This window comes from Vipera berus (genome assembly GCF_964194415.1).
Source record: "Vipera berus genome assembly, chromosome: 3".
Taxonomy (NCBI): Eukaryota; Metazoa; Chordata; class Lepidosauria; order Squamata; family Viperidae; genus Vipera; species Vipera berus.
In genome coordinates, this window is record NC_138204.1 from 39393868 (window position 1) to 39420415 (window position 26548).

General features: G+C 46.0%; 1 protein-coding gene across 1 annotated transcript in view; it reads left to right on the forward strand.

The window, feature by feature from the left end:
• The window catches only part of PPM1J (protein phosphatase, Mg2+/Mn2+ dependent 1J), a gene marked incomplete at its 5' end in the record, with an annotated part of 44113 nt that overhangs the window by 11917 nt on the left and 5648 nt on the right, over positions 1–26548 (forward strand). Inside the window, 7 exons of the mRNA XM_081322181.1 lie at positions 432–555; positions 1357–1677; positions 7217–7329; positions 10390–10474; positions 14183–14301; positions 15689–15752; positions 26018–26125. Of these exons, the coding sequence (XP_081178307.1) occupies positions 432–555; positions 1357–1677; positions 7217–7329; positions 10390–10474; positions 14183–14301; positions 15689–15752; positions 26018–26125 (934 nt within the window). The remainder of the gene's footprint in view (positions 1–431; positions 556–1356; positions 1678–7216; positions 7330–10389; positions 10475–14182; positions 14302–15688; positions 15753–26017; positions 26126–26548) is intronic.

The window sequence follows — 26548 nt, forward strand, 5'->3', positions numbered from 1 at the left end:
AGAAACAATGGTTGCCCCCAAGGGCTTGAACAAAGCTTGAAACCATGAATTTTGTTTGGATAGCAAAGAAGGCAGTATGAGATTAATAAACTTGATGAAATAGGTTTAGAGGTGTCACTTTTCATGGTGTGTAGGTCCTATGCTGGTCAATCAGACATTAGAAGCCATTCATTGACTACAGGTAAAATGAAGCCACTTAGCTCAACAGGTCTGGGGTTTAGGTTAAAAAAACCCCAGACTTGATGGCTATGGCAGGTCCTCTTTCAAATTGCTTCTGTTTACTAAAAACAGCAGCAATGGAATCATTTGTCCCCATTTGTGGTCAATCTTTATGCAAGGTGAATCTGAGATCAAGGGAAGTTGGCCAATCAAATCAAACTCATATTGTTAAGTCCAGATTATGATGGTTTGTTTTTCTCTTTCCTGAACAGAGTGATAAATGCTGGTAAAAGCCAGCATAATGAGGATCAAGCTTGTTGTGAAGCCGTCTTTGTTGAAAAAAGAAACAGCCTGAGAAATAACCCAGGCCCCAAGGGAATCTCTGGAGAGTCAGAAGTGAGTGGTGAGCAACTGGATGACCAGAGCTTCTTCTACAGCTGTGTCTCAACCCGTAATGTAGTTTATTTGATTTTGGTTTACTATGTTGCATGAGTCCAATTGTTTTAACTTATAACTAATAGTTTTTGGCTTTGCAGTTAAAATGTAGTTTATTATGGATTATTCAGTAAATCATGGTTAAACAAGCCATTGTTTATGGGTTCATAATGATTTAACCCAGGTAATAGTTTCAACCATTGCTAAATCATAGTTTACTGCATTATGTGAACTTATTCCAGCTTAGAGCAGGACTGTTTGATTCCCAGTTGCTGCTTAATAGTAATGATCACACAAAATAGTTGTTACTTCATAGGTCTTACCTGAATTGGCAACCGTTGTTTACTTGATGAAGTGGAATTGTGAACCAGTGGCTTCCACAAACTTTCCCATCCACTATAATCACAGGAATTATTGCAGCTGGCGTTTAAAATAATACCTGTGAACTATGTGAGCACTGGGTGAATAGGATACCTATTGCATTGCTCGGAGGCAAAAATTTCATCACCTTGCTACTTCATCACCTTTTCTGTCCTTTCTTCTCCCTTTGCAGTAAAATAATCTCCAGGAATTAGGACATCCTTGAACTGGTAGCAGTTTGGTTAAATTGATAGCTGGCTGAGAAGGTGCTGAATGTTGTTTCAGTCACAAACCGCAAAGCTTGCAGAATTTCACCAAAGTGCTGCTTCATCAGTTTTACTTTTTTAAACTTGACTTTCTTTTGACATTACTTCAGAATAATTCTCTCCAATCTCTCTGCAGAGCAGCAAAGGTCTGTATTTCTACTACTGGGGTTTGTTTGATGGACATGCTGGAAGTGGAGCTGCAATTATGGCATCCAAACTGCTTCATTTCCATATTCGTGACCAACTCCGAGACTTGGTGGATATCTTACAAGATTCTTCTCCTCCACCAATTTGCCTACAAGAGGGACCCAGGACAGTTCTCACCGAACCAAACAAAGCTCCTCTGGCAGAAGACAGAGAGGTCCCAAACAATGCCTTGCCACGCTTCCATATGGAAAAGATGGTTTTCCATGAAAGTTTAGTAGTGGGAGCCATTGAAAATGCATTCAAGCAGATGGTAAGTAAGTAGAACAAAAATGGGCTGGAGAAGGCAGGCTGCTCCCATGATACAGGATTACAAACAATTTCCTGGCTTGGCACAGACTTTGGAATACATGTAAGCTGCCTGCTAGACATGTGGTTATCTTATTGAGGTAGCACTTCCTTGTAATTGATGCCTGATTCTGTATCAGAAGTGGAGTGAAATGGATACGTTGTATTCAGAGATAGGAGAGCCAGGGTAAACAAACAAACAAAATCTTGACCTTGCAAGAAGGCAGGGGGCCTTGAGTATATATGATGTAGCCTGTCTCATACTGTAGATTTAAACAGGTGAAGGATATTCAGAATCAAATAAACTCAATTAAACTACTAACAGTTTTATATTAACACACACAGCCCCCTAGCCACTGAAGGACATGTAAGTTGGAGGTCAGGGATGTGTTCCAATCCTGCCTGCCTGTCTCCCACCCAAAATATGCATTCACTTCCTTTTGCAGTTAAGGCACTGACATGGTGACCCATGACTATTTTTGGCTGACTAGATATTTGCTTACCTAGCTGCAGATCCTGAGCAGAGCCTGTTCTGTTTTTCTGTAGCACAGCTTGAGATCTTGTCTTTGATGCTGCTCAGGGGAATAAAATACACAGAAAAAGACACATTGTCAACATATAGCATTCATATACCAGTTCATTTGTCATGGCTTCCCTAGAGAATCTTGTAAACTATAATTTAGTATAGGTACTGAAATGTTATTGGTGATTCCCCACCTCTTCATAAAATTATATAGAGATATTTACTAAGGTAGGGGTTTTTTTCCTTTTTGTTTGTTTCCTCAGATATTTGAACTGTGCTTGCTAATTAGCTTTCTTTTGATTAGTATTGTCTCCCTTTCCCATACTGTATTTCAGTCCAGGTTAACTGATAAGTCCTAACAGACAAAAGATTAAGTTACCAATTAATTTAGACCTTTGGCAAACAGTGATAGTCACAGATTAACCACCATTCTAAAGGCATGACACTGAAAAATACATTACAGATGATGGCAAAACATAGCCACCCATAATATGAGGTACCGTATATACTTGAGTATAAGCCGAATTTTTCAGCCCACTTTTTGGGCTGAAAAATTCCACTTCGGCTTATACTCCAGTCAACAAAAAAAACTTACCGAGGACTTGTGCGCGGCCGAGGCTTTGGTGCTTCCGGGATCGCCCGCACCTCTCCCAAGCCACCGCCGTCCGAGACCTGCCGAAGTTTGGGGAGGTTTGGGGAGGTGCGCGCGCACCTCCCCAAACTCCGCGCCTTGCCTGCCTGCTTCTTTCCGCAGCGGAAAGAAGCAGGCAGGCAGGGCGCGGAGGAACGGAGACTTGCCGACGTTTGGGGAGGTTTGGGCGCCTCCCCAAACCTCGGCAGGTCTCCGTTCCTCCGCGCAGACCTGCCGACGTTTGGGGAGGTTTGGGCGCCTCCCCAAACCTCCCCAAACGTCGGCAGGTCTCCGTTCCTCCTGCCGACCTTTGGGGAGGTTTGGGCGCCTCCCCAAACCTCCCCAAACCTCGGCAGGTCTCCGTTCCTCCTGCCGACCTTTGGGGAGGTTTGGGCGCCTCCCCAAACCTCGGCAGGTCTCCGTTCCTCCTGCCGACCTTTGGGGAGGTTTGGGCGCCTCCCCAAACCTCGGCAGGTCTCCGTTCCTCCTGCCGACCTTTGGGGAGGTTTGGGCGCCTCCCCAAACCTCGGCAGGTCTCCGTTCCTCCTGCCGACCTTTGGGGAGGTTTGGGCGCCTCCCCAAACCTCGGCAGGTCTCCGTTCCTCCTGCCGACCTTTGGGGAGGTTTGGGCGCCTCCCCAAACCTCCCCAGGTCTCCGTTCCTCCTGCCGACCTTTGGGGAGGTTTGGGCGCCTCCCCAAACCTCGGCAGGTCTCCGTTCCTCCGCGCAGACCTGCCGACCTTTGGGGAGGTTTGGGCGCCTCCCCAAACGTCCCCAAACCTCGGCAGGTCTCCGTTCCTGTTTGGGGAGGTTTGGGCGCCTCCCCAAACCTCCCCAAACCTCGGCAGGTCTCCGTTCCTCCGCGCAGACCTGCCGACCTTTGGGGAGGTTTGGGCGCCTCCCCAAACGTCCCCAAACCTCGGCAGGTCTCCGTTCCTGTTTGGGGAGGTTTGGGCGCCTCCCCAAACCTCCCCAAACCTCGGCAGGTCTCCGTTCCTCCGCGCAGACCTGCCGACCTTTGGGGAGGTTTGGGCGCCTCCCCAAACGTCCCCAAACCTCGGCAGGTCTCCGTTCCTGTTTGGGGAGGTTTGGGCGCCTCCCCAAACGTCCCCAAACCTCGGCAGGTCTCCGTTCCTCCGCGCAGACCTGCCGACCTTTGGGGAGGTTTGGGCGCCTCCCCAAACCTCCCCAAACCTCGGCAGGTCTCCGTTCCTGTTTGGGGAGGTTTGGGCGCCTCCCCAAACCTCCCCAAACCTCGGCAGGTCTCCGTTCCTCCGCGCAGACCTGCCGACCTTTGGGGAGGTTTGGGCGCCTCCCCAAACGTCCCCAAACCTCGGCAGGTCTCCGTTCCTGTTTGGGGAGGTTTGGGCGCCTCCCCAAACCTCCCCAAACCTCGGCAGGTCTCCGTTCCTCCGCGCAGACCTGCCGACCTTTGGGGAGGTTTGGGCGCCTCCCCAAACGTCCCCAAACCTCGGCAGGTCTCCGTTCCTGTTTGGGGAGGTTTGGGCGCCTCCCCAAACGTCCCCAAACCTCGGCAGGTCTCCATTCCTCCGCGCAGACCTGCCGACCTTTGGGGAGGTTTGGGCGCCTCCCCAAACCTCCCCAAACCTCGGCAGGTCTCCGTTCTTCCTGCCGACCTTTGGGGAGGTTTGGGCGCCTCCCCAAACCTCCCCAAACGTCGGCAGGTCTGCGCGGAGGAACGGAGACCTGCCGAGGTTTGGGGAGGTTTGGGGAGGCGCCCAAACCTCCCCAAACAGGAACGGAGACCTGCCGAGGTTTGGGGAGGTTTGGGGAGGCGCCCAAACCTCCCCAAAGGTCGGCAGGTCTGCGCGGAGGAACGGAGACCTGCCGAGGTTTGGGGAGGTTTGGGGAGGCGCCCAAACCTCCCCAAACAGGAACGGAGACCTGCCGAGGTTTGGGGACGTTTGGGGAGGCGCCCAAACCTCCCCAAAGGTCGGCAGGTCTGCGCGGAGGAACGGAGACCTGCCGAGGTTTGGGGAGGTTTGGGGAGGCGCCCAAACCTCCCCAAACAGGAACGGAGACCTGCCGAGGTTTGGGGACGTTTGGGGAGGCGCCCAAACCTCCCCAAAGGTCGGCAGGTCTGCGCGGAGGAACGGAGACCTGCCGAGGTTTGGGGAGGTTTGGGGAGGCGCCCAAACCTCCCCAAACAGGAACGGAGACCTGCCGAGGTTTGGGGACGTTTGGGGAGGCGCCCAAACCTCCCCAAAGGTCGGCAGGTCTGCGCGGAGGAACGGAGACCTGCCGAGGTTTGGGGAGGTTTGGGGAGGCGCCCAAACCTCCCCAAACAGGAACGGAGACCTGCCGAGGTTTGGGGACGTTTGGGGAGGCGCCCAAACCTCCCCAAAGGTCGGCAGGTCTGCGCGGAGGAACGGAGACCTGCCGAGGTTTGGGGAGGTTTGGGGAGGCGCCCAAACCTCCCCAAACAGGAACGGAGACCTGCCGAGGTTTGGGGAGGTTTGGGGAGGCGCCCAAACCTCCCCAAACGTCGGCAGGTCTGCGCGGAGGAACGGAGACCTGCCGAGGTTTGGGGAGGTTTGGGGAGGCGCCCAAACCTCCCCAAACAGGAACGGAGACCTGCCGAGGTTTGGGGACGTTTGGGGAGGCGCCCAAACCTCCCCAAAGGTCGGCAGGTCTGCGCGGAGGAACGGAGACCTGCCGAGGTTTGGGGAGGTTTGGGGAGGCGCCCAAACCTCCCCAAACAGGAACGGAGACCTGCCGAGGTTTGGGGACGTTTGGGGAGGCGCCCAAACCTCCCCAAAGGTCGGCAGGTCTGCGCGGAGGAACGGAGACCTGCCGAGGTTTGGGGAGGTTTGGGGAGGCGCCCAAACCTCCCCAAACAGGAACGGAGACCTGCCGAGGTTTGGGGACGTTTGGGGAGGCGCCCAAACCTCCCCAAAGGTCGGCAGGTCTGCGCGGAGGAACGGAGACCTGCCGAGGTTTGGGGAGGTTTGGGGAGGCGCCCAAACCTCCCCAAACAGGAACGGAGACCTGCCGAGGTTTGGGGACGTTTGGGGAGGCGCCCAAACCTCCCCAAAGGTCGGCAGGTCTGCGCGGAGGAACGGAGACCTGCCGAGGTTTGGGGAGGTTTGGGGAGGCGCCCAAACCTCCCCAAACAGGAACGGAGACCTGCCGAGGTTTGGGGAGGTTTGGGGAGGCGCCCAAACCTCCCCAAACGTCGGCAGGTCTGCGCGGAGGAACGGAGACCTGCCGAGGTTTGGGGAGGTTTGGGGAGGCGCCCAAACCTCCCCAAACAGGAACGGAGACCTGCCGAGGTTTGGGGACGTTTGGGGAGGCGCCCAAACCTCCCCAAAGGTCGGCAGGTCTGCGCGGAGGAACGGAGACCTGCCGAGGTTTGGGGAGGCGCCCAAACCTCCCCAAAGGTCGGCAGGAGGAACGGAGACTTGCCGAGGTTTGGGGAGGTTTGGGGAGGCGCCCAAACCTCCCCAAAGGTCGGCAGGAGGAACGGAGACCTGCCGAGGTTTGGGGAGGTTTGGGGAGGCGCCCAAACCTCCCCAAAGGTCGGCAGGAGGAACGGAGACCTGCCGACGTTTGGGGAGGTTTGGGGAGGCGCCCAAACCTCCCCAAAGGTCGGCAGGAGGAACGGAGACCTGCCGACGAGCCGCGGCCACACAGGGTATTCCTGTGTATTCAGGCTTGCAGAACGGCGGATCGGCTTATACTCGAGTCAATAACTTTTTCCAGTTTTGGGGGGTGAAATTGGGGGTCTCGGCTTATACTCGAGTCGGCTTATACTCAAGTATATACGGTATATTCTTTAAAAAAAGTCTTTGTGCATCTGTGTGGATGGGGAAAAAGAAACATTGGAAATGTTGCTGCAGGAACAGTTCCTATTTATAACTGTTTTTGCTTATCATTTTATTTTCCTGGAGGATTAATGACTGCAATTGCCCACTATACTAATCATTTGTACAGTTTTGTAAATCAGATAAAGCCATAGTTGAAACTTTTGTACTGATTGTGATTAAGGGCCTCTGCTCTAACAAAGAATGAACTTGGTGTAAATGATTAAGATAAATCAGATGCTAGTATAGCATAGTGCAAATACGATGCCATTTGTCTATTTAAGATAGACTTTTGATAGATGAAATAAGAATTTGTCAAAGCATAAAGTTGTAATTGTAAAATTTGAAGGTAATGTCTAATTGACTATCTTGTTTCTGCAACTGTTGTTTACGTATCCCTGGGGACATTCTAGTTTATTAATATAGGAAGGTGGGGAAGATCTGTGATTACATATAGTATGGTTCTGCCTCCTTTTCTGATATGACAGATCGTGTTTCACCTGTACTTTTGCTTTTCTGTCTTCAGGACAATCAAATTGAGCAAGAACGGGTAACCAGGCAGGCAACAGGAGGCTGTTGTGCCCTGGCTGTGGTTTATCTTCTGGGGAAGTTTTATGTGGCTAACGCTGGTGATAGTAGGTAAGTGGGCTGGAGAATGTTTGGGCTCCCTGACAAATTAGAACTCTGTATTCATTGCAAAAAATGACATTTCTTTACTGCCTGGTAGAATTTAATCAGAGTCCTTCTGGTCAAGGTCAATTATTTTACCTATAATGTATACAAAATTTCAACAACAGTTTAAATATTTGTCTTTCTTCTGTTCATGTATCGTTAATACCACACACACCAATCCTTAAGAGAATGTGTATTAATGATAAGTATATACCTAATGAGAGCCAGTTTGGTGTAATAGTTACTGCATCAGGCTAGAAACTGAGAGACTGAGTTCTCATCCTGCCTCAGACATGAAGACAGCTGGGTGACTTTGGGCCAGTCACTTTCTCTCAGCCTTGGGAAGGAGGCACTAATAAGACACTTCCAAAAATTTTGTCAAGAAAACTGCAGGGACTAATCCAATAAGCTATAAACAGATGTATGCTGCTGTGTTTCTAGTGATACTGTGTATGATCAGAAGATCAAATTTTGCTTTCAGGAAATGGTCTGACACTATAATGTTAAAGCTAAACAGAACTAATTCTGATCAATTGTGGATAAGAAACCATTAAGGATCCAATAACTGCCTTGAATATTATAGCAAAAACGTGGGCTATGGATATAATAAATTAATAAAACTTGTGCGGAATAAAGGCAGTCACTGTCAATAGTAAGAAAAGTTGGACAGAACTCCTCAGAATCAAGGACTATACTTATTGTCAACCAAAGAGTCAGCAGACTTGTGTTCAAAAGGATAGTGTAGTGGTAGCAGTGATGGAGCTCGCTTAAGATTTGGGTATGACACAACTGTGGATCCCAAGCAAATCAAAAAACATTTTTTTGTGATCTGAATGTTAAGATGGAAAAATTACATATTGATGAATACAAATATGTTCTTGTAACATACCCTGAATGCTGCAAGAGAGAAATTGAGTTTTGAATTGCAATTATTCATTTGGAGTTCCAAATTGTGGAGCTCCTTTGTTATAACCTGAGCTAGGGGAGTCATGTCATTTCTCCTATTGTTGAGACCCCTTCAAAAGTATGGATGATTAAAGAATCATTAAAGTTATTTTAGTCTTCATTATAGATACTGTCTTGATTCACTGCCCACTGTTTTAATTGTTTTTAGTGATTCAGTCCTAAATCTAGAGTATCGCCATATTTAGGTACTCATGAAATAATAATTTAAGTGCTTGTTAAAGAATCTTTATTGATTTTAAAATGTTCATAACTTAAGTCAGTAAAATAAGTTTTACTGGAGTATTAATCAAAATGAAGTATTGATGCTGATTAAATTAAGGTTTCTGGATTACTTTTGGAATTAATTAATAGATGCTCTGTTTCCTCATTGAGTCTTCTATCTGCATCCAAATTCTTTGTTTTGGGATTCTGAATTGAAAATAACAATACCACCTTCTCTGTGCCAAAATGACAGCCTCTAGGTGTATTGTGTACATTACTATCTGGGGATGATGGGAGTTACAAGTAAAGTATCATTTGGTGAAGGCTACACAAGTGGATAACAAGACAGAGAAAAATACACTGGTGTTATTTCTCATTGTGGTAATTGAAATGAGGAGAGCTTGTGCTAATAGGAAGCAGTACACACATACTTTTGACAAGTTATTTTTCAAGAGTGAGATCAACTTTTTTTATCAAGTCAGAAAAATCAATTAGAATTTCTTTTAATTTTTGAATAAAATCAGGGTCTTAAAGATCATTATCAAATATGGAAATATTGGTAGTTTAAGATGAAGACTTCCAACCCAAGAAGCACAGTAAAATGCTGGAACAGATATTGTATAAAGCCATAATTGTGTTTAATTGTTTTTGCTTAGTCATAACATCTGAGCGATAATTGTAGTTTGTAAAGAATGGTTTATAGCTGGGCTTGGCGATCATTTTAGGTGCTACATTCCATATGTAACATTGTCAAAAGATGAAAATAAAATCCCTGTGTGCGTGTGTACATGTGTGTATGGATAATCCATATTTTACATTATATTTTGATCAGAATATCCAAGCACTTGGGTTTGGATGATGTGACCCATTATTCTGGCCATACTTTTCTTCTCACAATCCTCCTCCATCCTTTCAGCACCATTTCTGAACCCTAGTTTCTTAGACTGATTTTTCTCCTCCTTTGCTTCCTTATCTGTCTGAACAAGGAACATCTTTTCTCTCAGAGCAGGTAACTAACACTGCTTAGTAATTTGGCTTCACTGTTACTGTAGAATATAAGGACATCTAAATATGTCTTTATGGCTGCTCCTTTTCAATATGCTGTGTCAGTGTTTTCTCTGGATGTTCTTGAGTCACACCTAGGATTTGGCGTTAACCCAATAGGAATGTTAAAGAAAAAGGCTACCTAGCATTTCCTTGACCTTTATAGTTTCTAAACTAGCATATTATACCAATGTGAGCCAGAGCTTATATTATTAGATATATCTTCATGCTACATGGGGAGAATAGTCTTTAGTAACTATGTCTGAGGGTCCCATTCATCCACTTCCCATTTTCCCTGCACAAGTGCACAACTACTAGAATGATACGTTTACTTATTCATGAGTCTCATTGAAAGGACATCAGCAAATCCCTTCAGCTTACTTATAGAGTAGAGTCATTTGGATCATACAGTAATAAATATTTTAATCTGTTTTGGGTCTTTAGAATATGGTAGGGAAACTTTAAAATCTAGAAATAAAATAGAGTGAAACCATAGCAAACAATTTCACCCAGAAAAAGGGAAAGAAGGAAATTCTCATCAGAAGGTTTCTGGGCTTTCAGGAGTAACATAACATTATCCTCTTCCATCAACAAGAAACAGGCAAGGAAACCTTAAAAGTATCAGGAAACGTAGATCCCTGGCCAATATTTGCCCAGATGCCATATCCTTCCCAGAGGTTCTCTCTCTGTATGGCAGTGATGGTGCTTACCTAACCCTGCCTCTCTTTGCCCTCTTGTTTATCTGCTGCTTGCACTTCCTTTGCCATCTCTCTCTTCTCTTTCTCTCTAATGTCATCATTGCATGTTTCATTGCAGGGCCATTGTCATCCGTAATGGGGAAATCATTCCAATGTCCAGGGAGTTTACTCCAGAGACAGAGAGGCAAAGGCTACAGTTTTTAGTAAGGAAGAACTTTCTTTCTATCTGATATACTTTTAATCTATCACCACCGACAACAACCTTGGCAGGTATATCCTTGAGAAACCAATTCTGTACAAACAGGATCATCAGGTTCATAGTGGTTAACTGAAATAAGGTTTGCAAGGCAAACCTAAATTGAAAAACCAGTAAAGGCAAAATTCTTCTTTTGCTCAAGGTTATTACATTTAAGCTTTATGCAACATTATCTAGCATGCACCATGCCAATCATCTTTGGAGCTTAGGGAATTTTCAATTTCCATTTGGAATATGATGCGGGTGAATTTATTGTAAATGGTAAAGAAAGACTCTCAATATATACTGCTCAAAAAAATAAAGGGAACAGAAAATAAGACATCCTACTATTAAATACAGTACATTGTGTTGTTTAAGTGTTCCCTTTATTTTTTTGAGCAGTATACTATTAATTTGTGTTAGTATTTATTTTCCTTATTGAACAGATATTTAAGATGCATATTTTTACAACGTTATAATGTATAAGGTCTGTAATGTATAATGTATAAGAATTAGCAGCAACCGCAGCAAACTACAATGAATCCAAAATAATGACATATACAGTGACCTGATCATGTAAATACTTCAATTAGATACTTGAGTCTTGACATATGACTCAAGTGCATAAGTTGTGACATTTGTGGGATAATGTTATGTGTGTATGTTTTACATTTGCTCCTCTTTCTTCCCCATGGATGTCCATAAGATATTGTTTTGTAATAATTGATTGCAAAATAAAAACTGTTTTAAAATAGAGTTCTAGAAACTCACAATTCTGCCAATCTCAGAATACTCTGAAGAAATAGTTGAGATGTGGGAGCTGAATTGTAATTATTATAAAGTGGTGTGTCTCAGCACTGGCAACTTTTAAGATATATGGACGTTAATTCCCAGAATTCCTCAGCCAGCTGAAAATTCTGGGAGTTGACATCCATACATCTTAAATTTTCCATTGCTGAGAAATACTGTTTCTAAAACATTGATTATCTAATTAATTTAATTAATTAATTAAAGAAGGAACATTAATCAGTCTTGTTTTTTCTCCTATGTTGACAATTTGGTTGAGTCACAGCACTTAGAGAACAAATAAATATATCAAAAATAGTACTTAAAACATATAATAGCCTCTGTACTAAATTGCAATACCCCAGGACAATCTGAGAGACTTTAGACATTTTACAATCAACCGAAGATTGTACCATTTGTCCTGCTACTGCAGTTAACATATGCATGTATACTCTCATCTATCTCATTTTCACATTTCCAACTCTCTTAATGAAGGTATGACAGAGAGATGAACTCAAAACAACTTTTTTTGTAATAATACTTTTTTTCAAAAAAAAAATACAACTAGGAAAAGTGCAAGCAGCATTTCTCATACAGAATAGAGTGATGGACATTTCCCCTGCAAATATAGACACATTGCCTTGGAAGAAATCCTATTTCCCTATACATCGGGAAATTCCGTTGCTGAGATCACACAAGGAAAAACGTTAAATTCTCCTCCCATTTTTTACATTCCTAATGGCACTCACAAAGGTAGCCAGTTTGTTGTAATGCTTAAGATATCGGGTTAAAAACAGGGAGGCTCTGAGTTCTAATCACAAAGCCAATTGTATGACCTTGGGCCACTCTCTCAGCCCTAGGAATGAGGCAGTTGTAAATCACTTCCAAAATCCTGCCTGACTTGTCCAGGCAGTCAAAGGGGTCAACACTGACTTAAATTTGGAATTCATACAATTGCAAATTTCTCCTTTGGCCAGGGTGCCTGGTGGAGTGAGTTCTTACCTTTATGGAATAGTGATCTCCAAATTGCTTTAAACTCTGTTCAGTAAAAATAATGCCATACTTTGCTTATCTACATAAAATTAATAAAAACATTTAACAATATTCAAAGAGAAAGGGTAGGCTCCAGATGAAGGTTGAAGAACAATCTAGTGGTCCTCAAGTATCTGTTCTCCCTAACTTGTCTGCTGCAAACTACTTGCCCGGTCTCACTTTTAATAGCAGTTAAAAATGGAATTATGATGCATTGCATTTTAAAATCTTGTGACTGTATTTTCAAGAGAAAAGCAGCTTAGGGCTAGTCTGAAAGTGAGAAGTGATAGAGGGCAGAGGTACTAATTGTAAGAGAACACCCTTGTCATAGTCATACACACACATTTTCTTTTCTCTCTAAGGAGCAGTCTTTAAATTTTTATGCTTGTTTGAATATAACAGGAATTGCCTTGTAGTTCAGTGAGATGGACTCATTCATGCAAAACATTAGACAGTATTTACTTCCTGGGATGAAAGACAAATTTACAGTTAGACAAAATCTATGAAGCGTGAACAGCCTTAAGGTGTTGCTGGCCCACGTTTTGAGCCTTCAACTCTACCTCTTTGGCAAAACACCAGACTGAATCTTATCTGCTATTCTATTGAAATGGCTTCCAAGTGCCTTGGAAAAGAGAAAACAGTTTTGGGTAAGGGATCCTCTTTAGCTGGCTGTGTAAAGAAACTGAGCAACAGGGAGTCCATCTTGTATTTTGCCACAGGCTGAAACAGTTCATTTTATACCAAAACCCATTTATAGCTTCAGTCATTTGTTGTGCCAGGCTGACAGTCTATTATGCTTTATCAATGTGATCCAAGTTCTTGAAAGAGCAAAGCCTGTTGTAATTTTCAGTAGCAGTGTTTTTTGTAGCAGAAAATAAAAACCACACCGGTTCTGCCGATTTCTTCCCTGAATTTCTTTTCCCCAGGCCTCACTCCTCAATTGCTACTCTTCTTAGGGTGTATAGGGAATATTGTTTTTAATGTGGCCTAGCTCTTCCGTTGCACTTTTTTTGGTCAGACTCAACAGGAGAGGTGGGGTAAAATTTGCCTCCTTAAAGGTCATGTGTTTAGGATACAATTGAGCCAATGTTTCTTAAATCTTTCTATTTTTTGGCTCTGGGCTCCATTCTTGCCTGACTGTGGGATTTAATCACTTCCTGATGGCCTTCCATTGCTAGCCTGGTAAATAATTGCCTCTTTGGTGATATTGACAGGAAAGGAAGGAACCAGCTCTGAAGAATAAGACCAACCTAGGATAGCTAGAGCAAGAACAACTTCAAACCTATCTTTGAAATGCAGGGTTCCCCTTGATACCAGTAGCTAGTAGGTAGCTAGATGTCTATGTGCAGATGCACATGTTAGAGACATTCCCATAATTGGAATTTGTATTAAAATGACAGCTGTCCGAGCAGAGAACAGGATCTGGACTACTGAACTGAAATCTTGTTGCCTCCAATGTCAAATATTTGTGTGTGCCACTATTTCTTATAAAATGTGTCTTATTAGTTTCAACTTCTGTTTCTGCTTTAGTCTGGAAATGGCCTTATGATTCATTTGAGCATGAGACAGGTTCAGTTACTCATGCTTTAGCTTGTATTTAGAATGAATGCTTTGATCTTCCATTTTCAGTTAGACTTGGACAATATGTAGTAGTTCAGTACATAGAGAAAAAAGGCCCTTAAGTAAATTTTAAGATCTAAGGAATTGGTCCCTGCTTTAGTCTACATATGTTTGTTCCCTTCTGGGATTCTGTTATTTAGTGCTGACTTGTGGAATATGGGGGCAGTTTGGCTTTCTGTTACTTTGATGGAAAAGATCCAAAGATTCTGTCAGCTGAGCTTTTTCTTTTCTCTCATAGGGCTATTTGAGGCCTGAATTACTGGGAAATGAGTTTACCTACCTTGAGTTTCCTCGAAGGATCCAACAGAAGGAAGTGGGAAAAAAGATGTTATATAGGGACCAAAACATGAACGGCTGGTAACTTCTCTTTTCATTTGAAATAAAGCATGCTGATTCTCAATTATCAATCTACAAAAAGAAGATAATTTAGTTTCTATCATCATAGGCCATTCAGATGTTCAAAGGCCCTCTCTTGCTTCGTTTCTGTCATGAAATTAAGATTAGATATAAGGGAGGACTGAGGAAGATTGCCAATGATATTTTTTTTTAAAAAAAGTTTCATTAAGAAAACAGCGGGAGGAAAGCAGCGTACAGATAGTCCTTGATTTACAACCATAATCGAGCCTGAAATTATGGTCATAAGCCATGGCAATCATTAAGCAGGTCACCATGTGACCATGCCTGATTTTACAACAGTAGCTGTTCAGTGAATGATGCTGTTGTTAAGTGAATTCTGCAGTTGTTAAACAAATCCATAATGCCCAATGGACAGTTTTTGCTCGAAGTAAATGCCAGTAACTAGCAAAACTCACCAAAAAAAATCATGGCCTTGTGACCATGGACGCTGCAAAAGGTCATAAATATGAGCCAGTTACCATATGCCCAAAATGCAATCCTGTGATCACAGGAGTGGGGGGAGGGCATTATGTGTGATTGCTGGAACTTTGAAATAAGGTTGTAAGTAGCTCTGGGGAAGTCTATCATAACTTTGAACAGTTGCTAAGCAAGGACTACCTGCATGCGTGTTTACGTGCACATATATTTGTTCTATCCCAGCCTATGTGAGTCCTTGTTATGCTCACCAGGAGAAACCCCTCTTCCAAGAAACAGGCAGGAACCTCAAGAAAAAAACAACCCCTTTTATTCTCACACAGTGTCCAAGGCAAACAAACACAGTCCACAGAAACTCGATCCTCAACACAAACGGTTGCCTTTGGCAGCCAGCACTTCCCACACCTTCCCTTTTATAATTCAGCCAAGGCGTGGCTTCCTAATGCCTTCTCCTTTGCCTTTGGAGCTGCCCCATTGCATTCCTCTGTCCTACTCGCTTCTCTTGCCTGCGCTTTCATGCATCCTGGATTTGTCCCAACTGTTCTTCATCACTGTCCAACTCAGGCTCCCAGCACAGCTGTGTCTCAGCCTGAGTGGGCCAGGCTCCTCTTCTGACTGTAAGTCTTGGAGCTCCTCAGAGTCTTCCTCTGACTCTAATGTCACTCCAGGCCCCTCCTCCTCATCTGATTCCTCAGACTCAGCTGCTGGATCCACTGGCTGGCGAGGAGTGACAACACTATTGGAGATAAATGAAATACTGCTGACTTCAACCTTTTTTTCTAACTACGAGTAGAAGAGATTCACCAGGACATTTTCTCCTTCAGCAATTGGTAGTTTTATAAATCTAACATATCTGAGGTGATGATAACCTTCTGCATGACCTTACTTTGTGTATGTTTCCTTTTCTAACTAGGGCATATAAAAGGATAGAAGAAGATGACCTGAAGTTTCCACTTGTGTATGGAGAAGGGAAAAAAGTAAGTACTAAAGCTAATATGGGACTCTTCGTGCTATTCGTTTTCAGTGAATAGAGACAATGTTTAGATTAAATGAGCATGGGGGGGGGAGGGTTGGTTGAAGGATAATGAATTGAAACCAGGTTATGCACATCTGTATCACTTAAATAAATGCCAGTTTTATGTTAGAGTCAACAGGGTGTTTTTTTTAAAGGATTAATGTTTTGATACTAAATAGATGCATCTCGCATTTGGACTGTGCATTTTTTTACTGAAGAAAGAAAACGAGGGAAAACTAGCAACTTTAAAAAAATATTAAGAAAAATACCGTAATTGGGAAAACTAAAAGGAAAGTGTACACTTGAAGACATATATAGTTTTGTCTTTAAGAATTAATATGAAATTTTAAATATCCATTTCTAATATTGCTTTTCAAAATGACTTTTGTACATCTGAAAGTAGTTACTTAAGAAAAACATTGTTGATAAAGTAAATATATGGTGACCAAATCTAAAAACATTTTTTCTTCTGTTGAGTTTCTTAATGCTTTTTGATGCTTTGATTTTTTTTAGATAGAGCAACTTTTCAGACTTTTAAATACCACTAATTCAGTGAAAGATATCTAGTCTTCCAAAGTTTTGCACTAACAAATCTTGTTTCTAACAATGTGGAATTGAATAAATTTATTTTATTTTATTTTAATTCCATTTATATCCCACCCTTCTCCGAAGACTCAGGGCGGCTTACAAGCTTAGCAGTAGCCTTCATTCTATGTATATGCCTGCTTATTAGGGCTTTCACACACACCCCAGCGGCATTATTACAATGTCAGCTTATTGCCCCCAACAATCTGGGTCCTCATTTTACCTACCTCGGAAGGATGGAAGGCTGAGTCAACCTTGAGCCTGGTGGGGCTTCCGGTGGCGACGCGGCGCCGAAGACAGCCGTCTCCGGGCTGTCCGCTCCGCAGCTGTGTTTATCCATCTAAAACAGCGCCGATCAGCTGTTTAGGTGGATTTGAAGCCCCCTCCTCGGGAGAAGAGGAGGGGGTGAGGCCCCAGGTAGGGGTTGAGCTCTCCGGGGCCGCCTGAGCTGAAAGTTTGGGCGGCTGAAGGATTGAGCCCCCCCGAAGCCTGGGTTAGCTCCGAGCTGCGCAGCGTCTCTGCTCCGTGATTTTTGGAGCAGAGCCAGGCGTTAGCAACCACCCCTGCCAGAAGGAAAGACTCTCGAGTATTAAGGTGCAGGCAGAGCGGTACAGGAGGTCAAGGTGAAGTGGACTTTTATCTTTACTCCCTAGCTCAATGGATTTTATAGCTTTAAAGTGAAAGTACGCAACAAGTGAAAGTGGGGAAAGATGGCGGCTAAATCTTCTAAAGTTCTTCGGAGTGCAGGAACTTCCCCGGTGCAACAGACTTCGTTGCAAGCTTTGCTTCCTCCTGCACCTCCTCTGGCATTGACGCTTAAGGATTTACAAGATGCCTTTGAAAAGCATTCACAATTAATGTCAGATATGATGGATGATAATATGGCAAAGCTGGAAGAGAAATTGGAGGAGAAGATGGAAGAGAAGTTTAGTGCAATGAGGGTAGACATTTTGTCTACAATTGAAAGTGTGGCTGAATGTGTGCAACGTTTGGATGAAAAAGTGGAGGATCTTAGTCAAAAGAACTATATTAGAAGTAAAGGTACTAGAGAATGAAAATATAAGGGACAAAATGGACGGAGAATTGAGCCTTGTCCAGTACCATCAGATGCAGTATGCTATTAGAATCAGGGGCTTAAAAGAGAATCCTAAAGAAGACTTAAAGCAGCTGATCTCTGAGGCTTTGGAAGCAGTACTGTGTTGTGACTCAGGGCCAGCCTGTGGGTCCGACAGCCGGCTCCGATGTATCGGAGGACTCAGATGTGGGGGAGGAGGGAAACGAACCGGCTGATGATGATTTGGAGGCTTTGCAGAGTCCTCAGCCGGGGACCTCTTCTCAGCTGCGTGAGCCCGAGAGTGCGGAGGAAGATGACCCACAGCTGACCCTGTTCAAGGACGCCCGACGCAGGAGGCAGTCGAGCAGGAACAAACAAAGAAAGGCTGTGAGACTCCTCGGGAGGAGGCACAGGGAGACCACGCCCTGAGCTCTCTATAAAAGGAGTGTTTGGGGAGGGGCTGGTTGCTGAAAGCAACTTTTCCGCTTGAGAAGACAAGCTCTAGTGTTTTTGTTAACTGCGTAATTAAATCTTGGCAGAAGCCTTTTAGCCTTGGACGCTCTCCAGTCTCTTCTTTTGAATAGGGGTTTGTTAGAAGAGGGCTGGTTCAGAACAGTTTGCTTTCAGCCACCCACCCCTTATTACTACAATGGAGCAGCTTCTTGCCGAGAATGCCCAGCTCAACCAGCAACTCACCTTGCTGGCCACTCAGGTGGCACAACTGCAGGCTCAGGTACATGCTGCCCCCCCACCCAGGAGGAAATGTCAGATAGCTATGCCGGATAAATTTGCTGGTAATCCAGAACTGTTTCCTGCCTTCCTGGGACAATGCCAGCTTTTTATCAGCGTGAGGGCGGCTGATTTCCCCACTGACCGAGATAAGGTGGGATTCGTGTTGAGCCTTCTGTCGGGAGATGCAGCTCGTTGGGGCACGCCTCTGTTGGCACAGCCTAGCCCTTTGTTGGATAACTTTGGGGGGTTTTGTGACCATATGCGCCTCATGTATGAGGACCCAATTAAGGCGCAGACTGCCACCCGACGCCTGAAAGCTTTGAGGCAGGGTCAGCGCCCCCTACAGGCCTACATCAGCGATTTCCGGCTGCTTAGCCAGGATTCCGCCTGGAATGAGGCTGCGCTCGTGGATGCCTTCCAGGATGGCTTGTCGGAGGAGATGTTGGATGAGCTGGCCCGCGTGGACATTCCCTCAGATCTGAATGGGCTGATCCATCTTTGTCTGCGGATCGATGCCCGGCTGCAGCAGCGAAAGAGTCGCCGTGCCACCCCACAGACCCCTGCCGCCCCTGTTGTGCGTGAGCCCCCAGTCCAGAGGGAGGAGCCAATGGAGCTAGGTGCCGCCAGGTCCCGTCTATCGGTGACGGAAATGGACAGACGACGATCGGAGGGGTTGTGTTTTTACTGTGGGGACCCTGGACATTTGGCTGCTTCTTGTCCAAAGAAGCGTCAGCGGGCATCAGTGACCAAGCCGGCCCTGAGAAAGTCCCCTGCTTTGCTGTCGGGAAACGGCCCGAGCCCGATCTAGACGGTGTGAAAGATCGGGCGACCCACAACGACCACGCCGAGCGATGCCGTTCCGACGGTGCCTGTGAACCTTCACGGCATTTGATTTTGGAGGCACGTCTGATCCTTCCTGGCAAGCCAGAGGGGATTCCGGTCCATGCCTTAATTGACTCTGGGGCTACCACTAACTTTATGGATTCGGCCTTTGTGGCCAAATGGGCTGTTCCCCAGTGTCCAGTGGATCCGCCCATGCTTGTGGAGACCATCGATGGTCGAGTGCTCCTGTCCGGGCCTATTACGGCCGCCACGCAACCCGTGTGTATGGCCATCAGTACCCATGTGGAGGCCATTCAGTTCTACGTCACTTCGGAACTGCACTTCCCCGTGGTCTTGGGACTGGCGTGGCTCCGGGCGCATGATCCACAGATCTATTGGTCTCAGAACTTGGTCACCTTCCCAAGTTTGCAGTGCGTGGACCACACCCGCCATATCTGTGCCGGCCAGGTGGAGGGTTCCCCAGGGGTTTCCTTGCCTCCCGAACTGTCCGACTTTGCTGACGTGTTCAGCGAGTCAGAGGCGGACCAATTACCCCCGCACAGGCCCTACGACTGCTCCATTGACCTAGTCCCTGATGCGCCTCTCCCAGTGGGGCGTTTGTACTCCATGTCGGAGCCCGAGTTGGCTGCATTGCGGGACTTCCTGACAAAGAACTTGGCTCGTGGTTTCATCCGGCCCTCGTCCTCGCCAGTGTCTGCGCCCGTGCTCTTCGTCAAAAAGAAGTCGGGCGAGTTACGGCTTTGCTGTGACTACCGGAAACTCAACGCTATCACGGTGCGTAACCGCTACCCGCTGCCCCTCATCCCCGAGCTCTTGGACCGACTCCGGGAGGCTAAGATCTTCACGAAACTGGACCTGCGTGGAGCTTACAACCTCGTCAGGGTTCGGCCGGGTGATGAGTGGAAGACGGCGTTTGGTACTCGCTATGGACATTTCGAGTACACGGTGATGCCGTTTGGCCTGACCAACGCCCCCGCTGTGTTTCAGCATTTTATGAATGACATCTTTCGGGATCTGTTGGACCAGTTTGTTGTGATTTACCTGGACGACATCCTGATTTACTCCCCGTCGCGTGAAGCGCATCATCAGCATCTCCGTCAGGTCCTGCAGCGCCTCCGGAAACATCGGCTGTTTGCCAAGTTGGAGAAGTGCCAGTTCTACCAGGTGACCATTGATTTCTTGGGCCACCGCATTTCTCCTGAGGGCATCGCCATGGAACCGAGTAAAGTTGAGTCGTTGCAGAGTTGGCAACCCCCGCGTCGCGTGAAGGATGTTCAGCGACTTCTTGGATTTGCCAACTACTATCGGACATTCATCCCTGGCTTTGCTGCCTTGACAGCCCCCCTCACCCGGCTCCTGCAGAAGAAGACTCGGTTCCAGTGGAACGCCCCCGAACAACAGGCGTTCCAAGCTTTGAAGGACGCCTTCATGAAGGAGCCCATCTTGAAGCATCCTGACCCGCAACGGCCGTTTGTCGTGGAGGCGGACGCCTCCGACATTGCCATTGGGGCCGTGTTACTCCAGGCAGCGACGCCCAACGGTACCCTTTTCCCTTGCGCGTATCACTCTCGGAAATTGAATCCCTCGGAGCGCAACTATACCATCTGGGAGAAGGAGCTGCTGGCCATCAAGGCGGCGTTCGAGGCTTGGAGGCATCATCTGGAGGGGGCGCGGCATCAAATCGAGGTCCGGACGGACCACAAGAATCTGGAAAGCCTGCAGACCGCTCGGAATTTGAACCAACGCCAGATCCGGTGGTCCCTCTTCTTTGCGAGGTTTGACTTCCGGGTGCGGTACATACCAAGCGGGCACAACCAGAGAGCGGATGCTCTGTCCAGGAAGCCCGAGTACACCCGAGTGGAAGACAAGCTTCCGCCCAGGACAGTGATCCCCGTCGAGTCTTTTGCTGCGGTGCGGGAGCCGGTGGATATACGGGCTCGGATCCGGGAGGCGCAGCAGCAGGAGGCGTGGGTGGCTCAGCGGAAGGAAGAGGTGGGGCCAGATTCGCCTTGGTCGGTCACGGATGGACTCCTGTATTATCGTGACCGGCTCTATGTTCCAGGAGGGCCACTCAGGGGACTCGTCCTCAGCCAATGTCATGATAACCCGGCTGCGGGGCATTTTGGCCTGTTCAAGACTCTGAACCTGGTCTCCCGTACATTCTGGTGGCCCCGAGTCCGACACGATGTCCAGTCTTATGTCACCTCCTGCGTCCCATGCAGGCAGGCCAAGTCAGCGACAGGGGCCCCGCCTGGTTTACTGCAGCCTTTGCCAACGCCCAAGAGACCCTGGGGGGCTGTGTCCATGGACTTTCTGACGGATCTACCCCCATCCTCCGGCTTCACGACAGTGTTTGTGGTGGTGGACATGTTGACCAAGATGGCGCACTTCATCCCCTGTCGCGGCTTACCGTCAGCTCGCGCCACTAGTCGCATGTTCATCCAACAGGTGTTCCGGCTGCACGACCTTCCCGATAGAGTCGTCTCCGATAGGGGGGCCCAGTTTACAGCCCGCTTCTGGCAGGAGTTGATGCGGGCGTTGGACATTAAGGTTTGCCTCTCGTCCGCGCATCATCCTCAGACCGACGGGGGTACCGAGAAGGTCATCGGCATCTTAGAGCAGTATCTGCGCTGCTACGTTAACCTGCAGCAGGACAATTGGGTGGACTATTTGGCCATAGCCGAGTTTGCCTTTAACAACTCGCAGCACACCTCCACGCAGATGACACCGTTCTTGGCCAACGTGGGTTATCACCCCCGGTTTTTCCCCCTTTCTCCCGTGGACTCACCGGAGCCGGCAGCGAACGAATTCATGGCGGAGTTACAGGCGATCCATCGGTTGGTGCGACGGCAGCTGGAGAAGGCCAAGGCCGACTACAAGAGGTTCGCCGATCGGTCGAGAAGGGATACGCCTCCATTATCGGTGGGGGATCGGGTCTGGCTGTCCACCAGGAACCTACCATCCACTCGGCCGGCGAGGAAGCTGGACCACCGTTACCTTGGACCGTTCCCAGTCGAGGCCGTCATCAACCCGGTCGCCTATCGTTTAACTCTGCCACGTTCCCTGCGCGTGCACCCCGTCTTCCATCGGTCCTTGTTGGTCCCCGAACAACCGGCTTGTCCACTTCGCCAAGCGGAACCTCCCCCATCAGGACCTCGTGATGGCGACAGCACCCCCGAGTACGAGGTCGCCAGCATCAGGGATTCCCGCTGGCTGAAAGGTCGCTTCCAGTACCTGATCGAGTGGAAAGGGTACGGGCCGGAGGACTTCACATGGGAAGACGCGACCGCCGTTCATGCCCCTGCGTTGGTGACTGCTTTTCACGAACAGTTCCCATCCCGACCGCATCCGGATCGGCAGACCCGGGGGAAGGGCCCTGCGGTGCGGGATAGTGTTGTGACTCAGGGCCAGCCTGTGGGTCCGACAGCCGGCTCCGATGTATCGGAGGACTCAGATGTGGGGGAGGAGGGAAACGAACCGGCTGATGATGATTTGGAGGCTTTGCAGAGTCCTCAGCCGGGGACCTCTTCTCAGCTGCGTGAGCCCGAGAGTGCGGAGGAAGATGACCCACAGCTGGCCCTGTTCAAGGACGCCCGACGCAGGAGGCAGTCGAGCAGGAACAAACAAAGAAAGGCTGTGAGACTCCTCGGGAGGAGGCACAGGGAGACCATGCCCTGAGCTCTCTATAAAAGGAGTGTTTGGGGAGGGGCTGGTTGCTGAAAGCAACTTTTCCGCTTGAGAAGACAAGCTCTAGTGTTTTTGTTAACTGCGTAATTAAATCTTGGCAGAAGCCTTTTAGCCTTGGACGCTCTCCAGTCTCTTCTTTTGAATAGGGGTTTGTTAGAAGAGGGCTGGTTCAGAACATACTGGGCCAGCCAGCATCTGAAATAGAGGGAAGTATGGATAAAATCTTTCGTGTAAATTCATGGATTGCAAGACAGAGGAAGTTACCTAGAGATGTGGTGGTCTATTTTACAAAGAGAGCAACTAGAGATGAAGTTATTCAAGCTGCTTATGATACTAAATTTGTGGTTGCTGAGCAAGAAGTCCTGGTTCTAAAAGAGATTCCTCCAAAGATTTTAAGGAGAAGGAAAGATTTTGCATTTCTTGCACAGGAACTTAAGAAATGTGATATCAAGAGATTCCAGTCGGAATGGTGGTGATGTATGAAGGTAAAAGATATCGTCTGGTTACCGTGACTCAGGCACTTGATTTTTACAGCAATGTGTTAAAAGCAACCCCTTTATCACTTCTGGAAGCTGCAAAGGGATTCGGAGAGGGAAAGCTTCAAGTTGCTGAAGGTAGACAGATAGAGGAGAATGGTGCTGGAGGGGATCAAGTTACAGTTTCATCAGCTGCTGCTGGAGAGCAGAGGATGACGCGTGCCGCCTTAAGACGAGCGAGACAAGAAGAGCAAGACCAGCAGAAAGTTATGGAACTTCCAAAGCGTACTTACAGTGAAGCTGTGGGAGGGGCGCGGCCCAAGGAAACTACAGGGGCCATTGCAGATGTGCTCCAAAAGCTTTGGGACGCCAAGCATGGCAACTAAATTTTTAACTTGGAATGTTAATGGATTAAACTCACCACAGAAGAGAAAGAAAGTTTTTCAATATTTAAAACAATTTAAGACTGATGTTATCTGTCTGCACGAAACGCATATTAGGGTTATGGACCAAAAGTACTTATCGAACTCAAGGTTGGGTACGCAATTTGTTGCTTCTGCGATCAACAAGAAAAATGGAGTGGTTGTCTACGTTAAAAGTACTCTAACAGCAGAACTAATTGAAGTAGATAAGCAAGGAAGATATGTCATGATAGATTTGCTGTTAGAAGGTAAAAAGACGCTTCTAGTTGGACTGTATGCTCCTAATCAACAACAAGCTGACTTTTTTAACTTACTTCACACAAAGGTTACCCAATTGGATTATAAATCTTTTATTTTTATGGGAGACTGGAATGGTGTCTTAGACGTACAGATGGACAAAGCTGGTTCTTTTAAGCGTGTTCCGAGCCATGCTAGATTGCCTAAATCTTTTTTTGAAATGAAGGACGATTTGGAACTGCGAGATATTTGGCGTGATACACATCTACATGAAAAGGATTATACTTTTTTTTCTGATAGACATCAATCTTTTTCCAGGATTGATTTTATTTTGCTGACTAATTACTTTTTTTCTAGGATTAAGAAGGTAAAGATCTGTGCAAGAACTATTTCTGACCATCGCCCAGTTTGGTTAGAGATCAATAGGGACAATAGGGATAGGCGCTCTTGGCGCGTAAATGAGAATTTGTTTAGAAATCAGAGAAATGTGGAAGAATGTAAACAGCAGATGAAGGATTTCTTTGAAATTAATATGAATAAGGATACCTCTACGGACATGGTTTGGGATGCTAGCAAGGCCTACATGAGAGGGGTGTTGATATATATGAATAATAAATACAGACGTACCTTGGAAGTTAGAAGGAAAGAACTGGAGAATGAAATTAGGGAAAAAGAAAAGGCCCTAATTTTGAACCCATTGGATGTGAAGATTAAGGAGGTTATTAACCTATTAAGAGGACAATTTGATAAGTTGATGGCTGATCAAGTGGCAACCAATTTACGGTTTGCTAGGCATAATACTTTTTGCAATGCTAATAAGCCAGGTAGATGGCTAGCTTACAGGTTAAGGAAAAAGCAAAGGGCTTCTAATATAGATAAAATTGAATATAAGGGAAAGGTTGTGTTTCAACAGGATCTTATTAAGGAAGCCTTTGTGGATTTTTATTCTAAATTATATGCTAAGGAGAAGATTAATGAAAAAGATATTGATGTATATTTGAAGAATGCTAGCATCCCGGTTCTTACGCAAGCACAAAAGGAGGAGATTAATCAATTGATAACAGAAGAAGAAATTCTTATAGCAATTAAGGAACTGAAGGTGGATAAAGCGCCAGGCACGAATGGTTTGACTGCGGCTTACTACAAAAATTTACAATTGGAGCTGATAAAGCCGTTAAAGGAACTGTTCCAGACAATTCAGAGAGGGGGAAAGGTGACTCCGTCTTGGAGAACTGCTTTTATTTCTTTGATTCCGAAGGAAGATCAAGATGCTACTCAAGTAAAAAACTATAGACCGATATCACTTTTAAATACAGATTACAAGATATTTGCCAAGGTGTTAGCTAACAGATTGATGAGGGTTCTGCAACAGGTGATTCATGGGGATCAAACTGGGTTTATAAGTGGTAGACAAATGAAAAATAATGTGAGGCATATAGTTGATGTGGTGGAGTTTTTGGAAAGGAACAACCAGATCCCTGCGGCGCTAATCTTTCTAGATGCTGAAAAAGCTTTTGATCAATTGAATTGGCAATTTTTGATGAAAGTTTTAGATAAAATGAATTTCGGGGATAAATTTTTGCAACCAATTAGGGCATTATATCAAAAACAAACTGCCCGAATAATAGTTAACAATAGTTTGACTGAAGTATGTAATATTGAGAAGGGCACAAGACAAGGGTGTCCGTTATCACCTTTATTTGTTTTAACATTGGAGATATTATTGGTAAAAATACGGAATTCGGAAAGAATTAAGGGTATACAAATTAGAGATCAGGATTATAGACTGAGAGCGTTCGCAGATGATCTGGTTGTTACGGTGACCCGGCCAGAAAACTCTGTTGTGGACCTGATGGAGATAATAATGCAATATGGGAAGGTTTCTGGATTTAAAGTTAATGCACAAAAAACTAAAATTTTGGCCAAAAATATGACAGTATCGCAAAAGGCCCTTTTAGAAGGATTAACTGGATTTGAGATTGTTAAAAGGGTCAAATATTTGGGGGTGTTTTTGTCATCCTCTAATACAAAGTTATATAAAAATAACTAACCTTGAGCCTGGTGGGATGCGAACCTGCACTAATTGCAGGCAGCTGGTGTTACTTAAGGAGGCATTAGCCCACTGCTCCACCAAGGCTAAATGTCTTCGTAGTGCATCAAGTCTTTATCAGCTACTTGTTTTTCTGATTAGGCTCGAATGATGGCAACCATTGGGGTAACTCGAGGCTTAGGAGACCATGATCTCAAAGTTTACAACTCCAACATCCACATTAAGCCTTTCTTATCTTGCGTTCCCGAGGTGAGCACAACAAAACTAATGTTCTGGACCTTAAGATATACAGGTAGTCCTCAACTTACAACAGTTCATTTAGTGACCGTTTGAAGTTACAACGGCACTGAAAAAAGTGACTTATGACCAGTTTTCAGACTTACGACCATTGTAGGATCCTCATGGTCACATGATCAAAATTCAGATGCTTGGCCACTGATTCATATTTATGACTGTTGCAGTGTCCTGAGGTCATGTGATCACCTTTTATGACCTTCTGATAAGCCAAGTCAATGGGGAAGCCAGATTCACTTAATAACCATGTTACTAACTTAACAACTACAATGATTCACTTAACAACTGTGGCAAGAAAGGTTGTAAAATGGAGCAAAACTCACTTAACAAATGTTTTGGTTAGCAACAGAAATTTTGGGCTCAGTTGTGGTTGTAAGT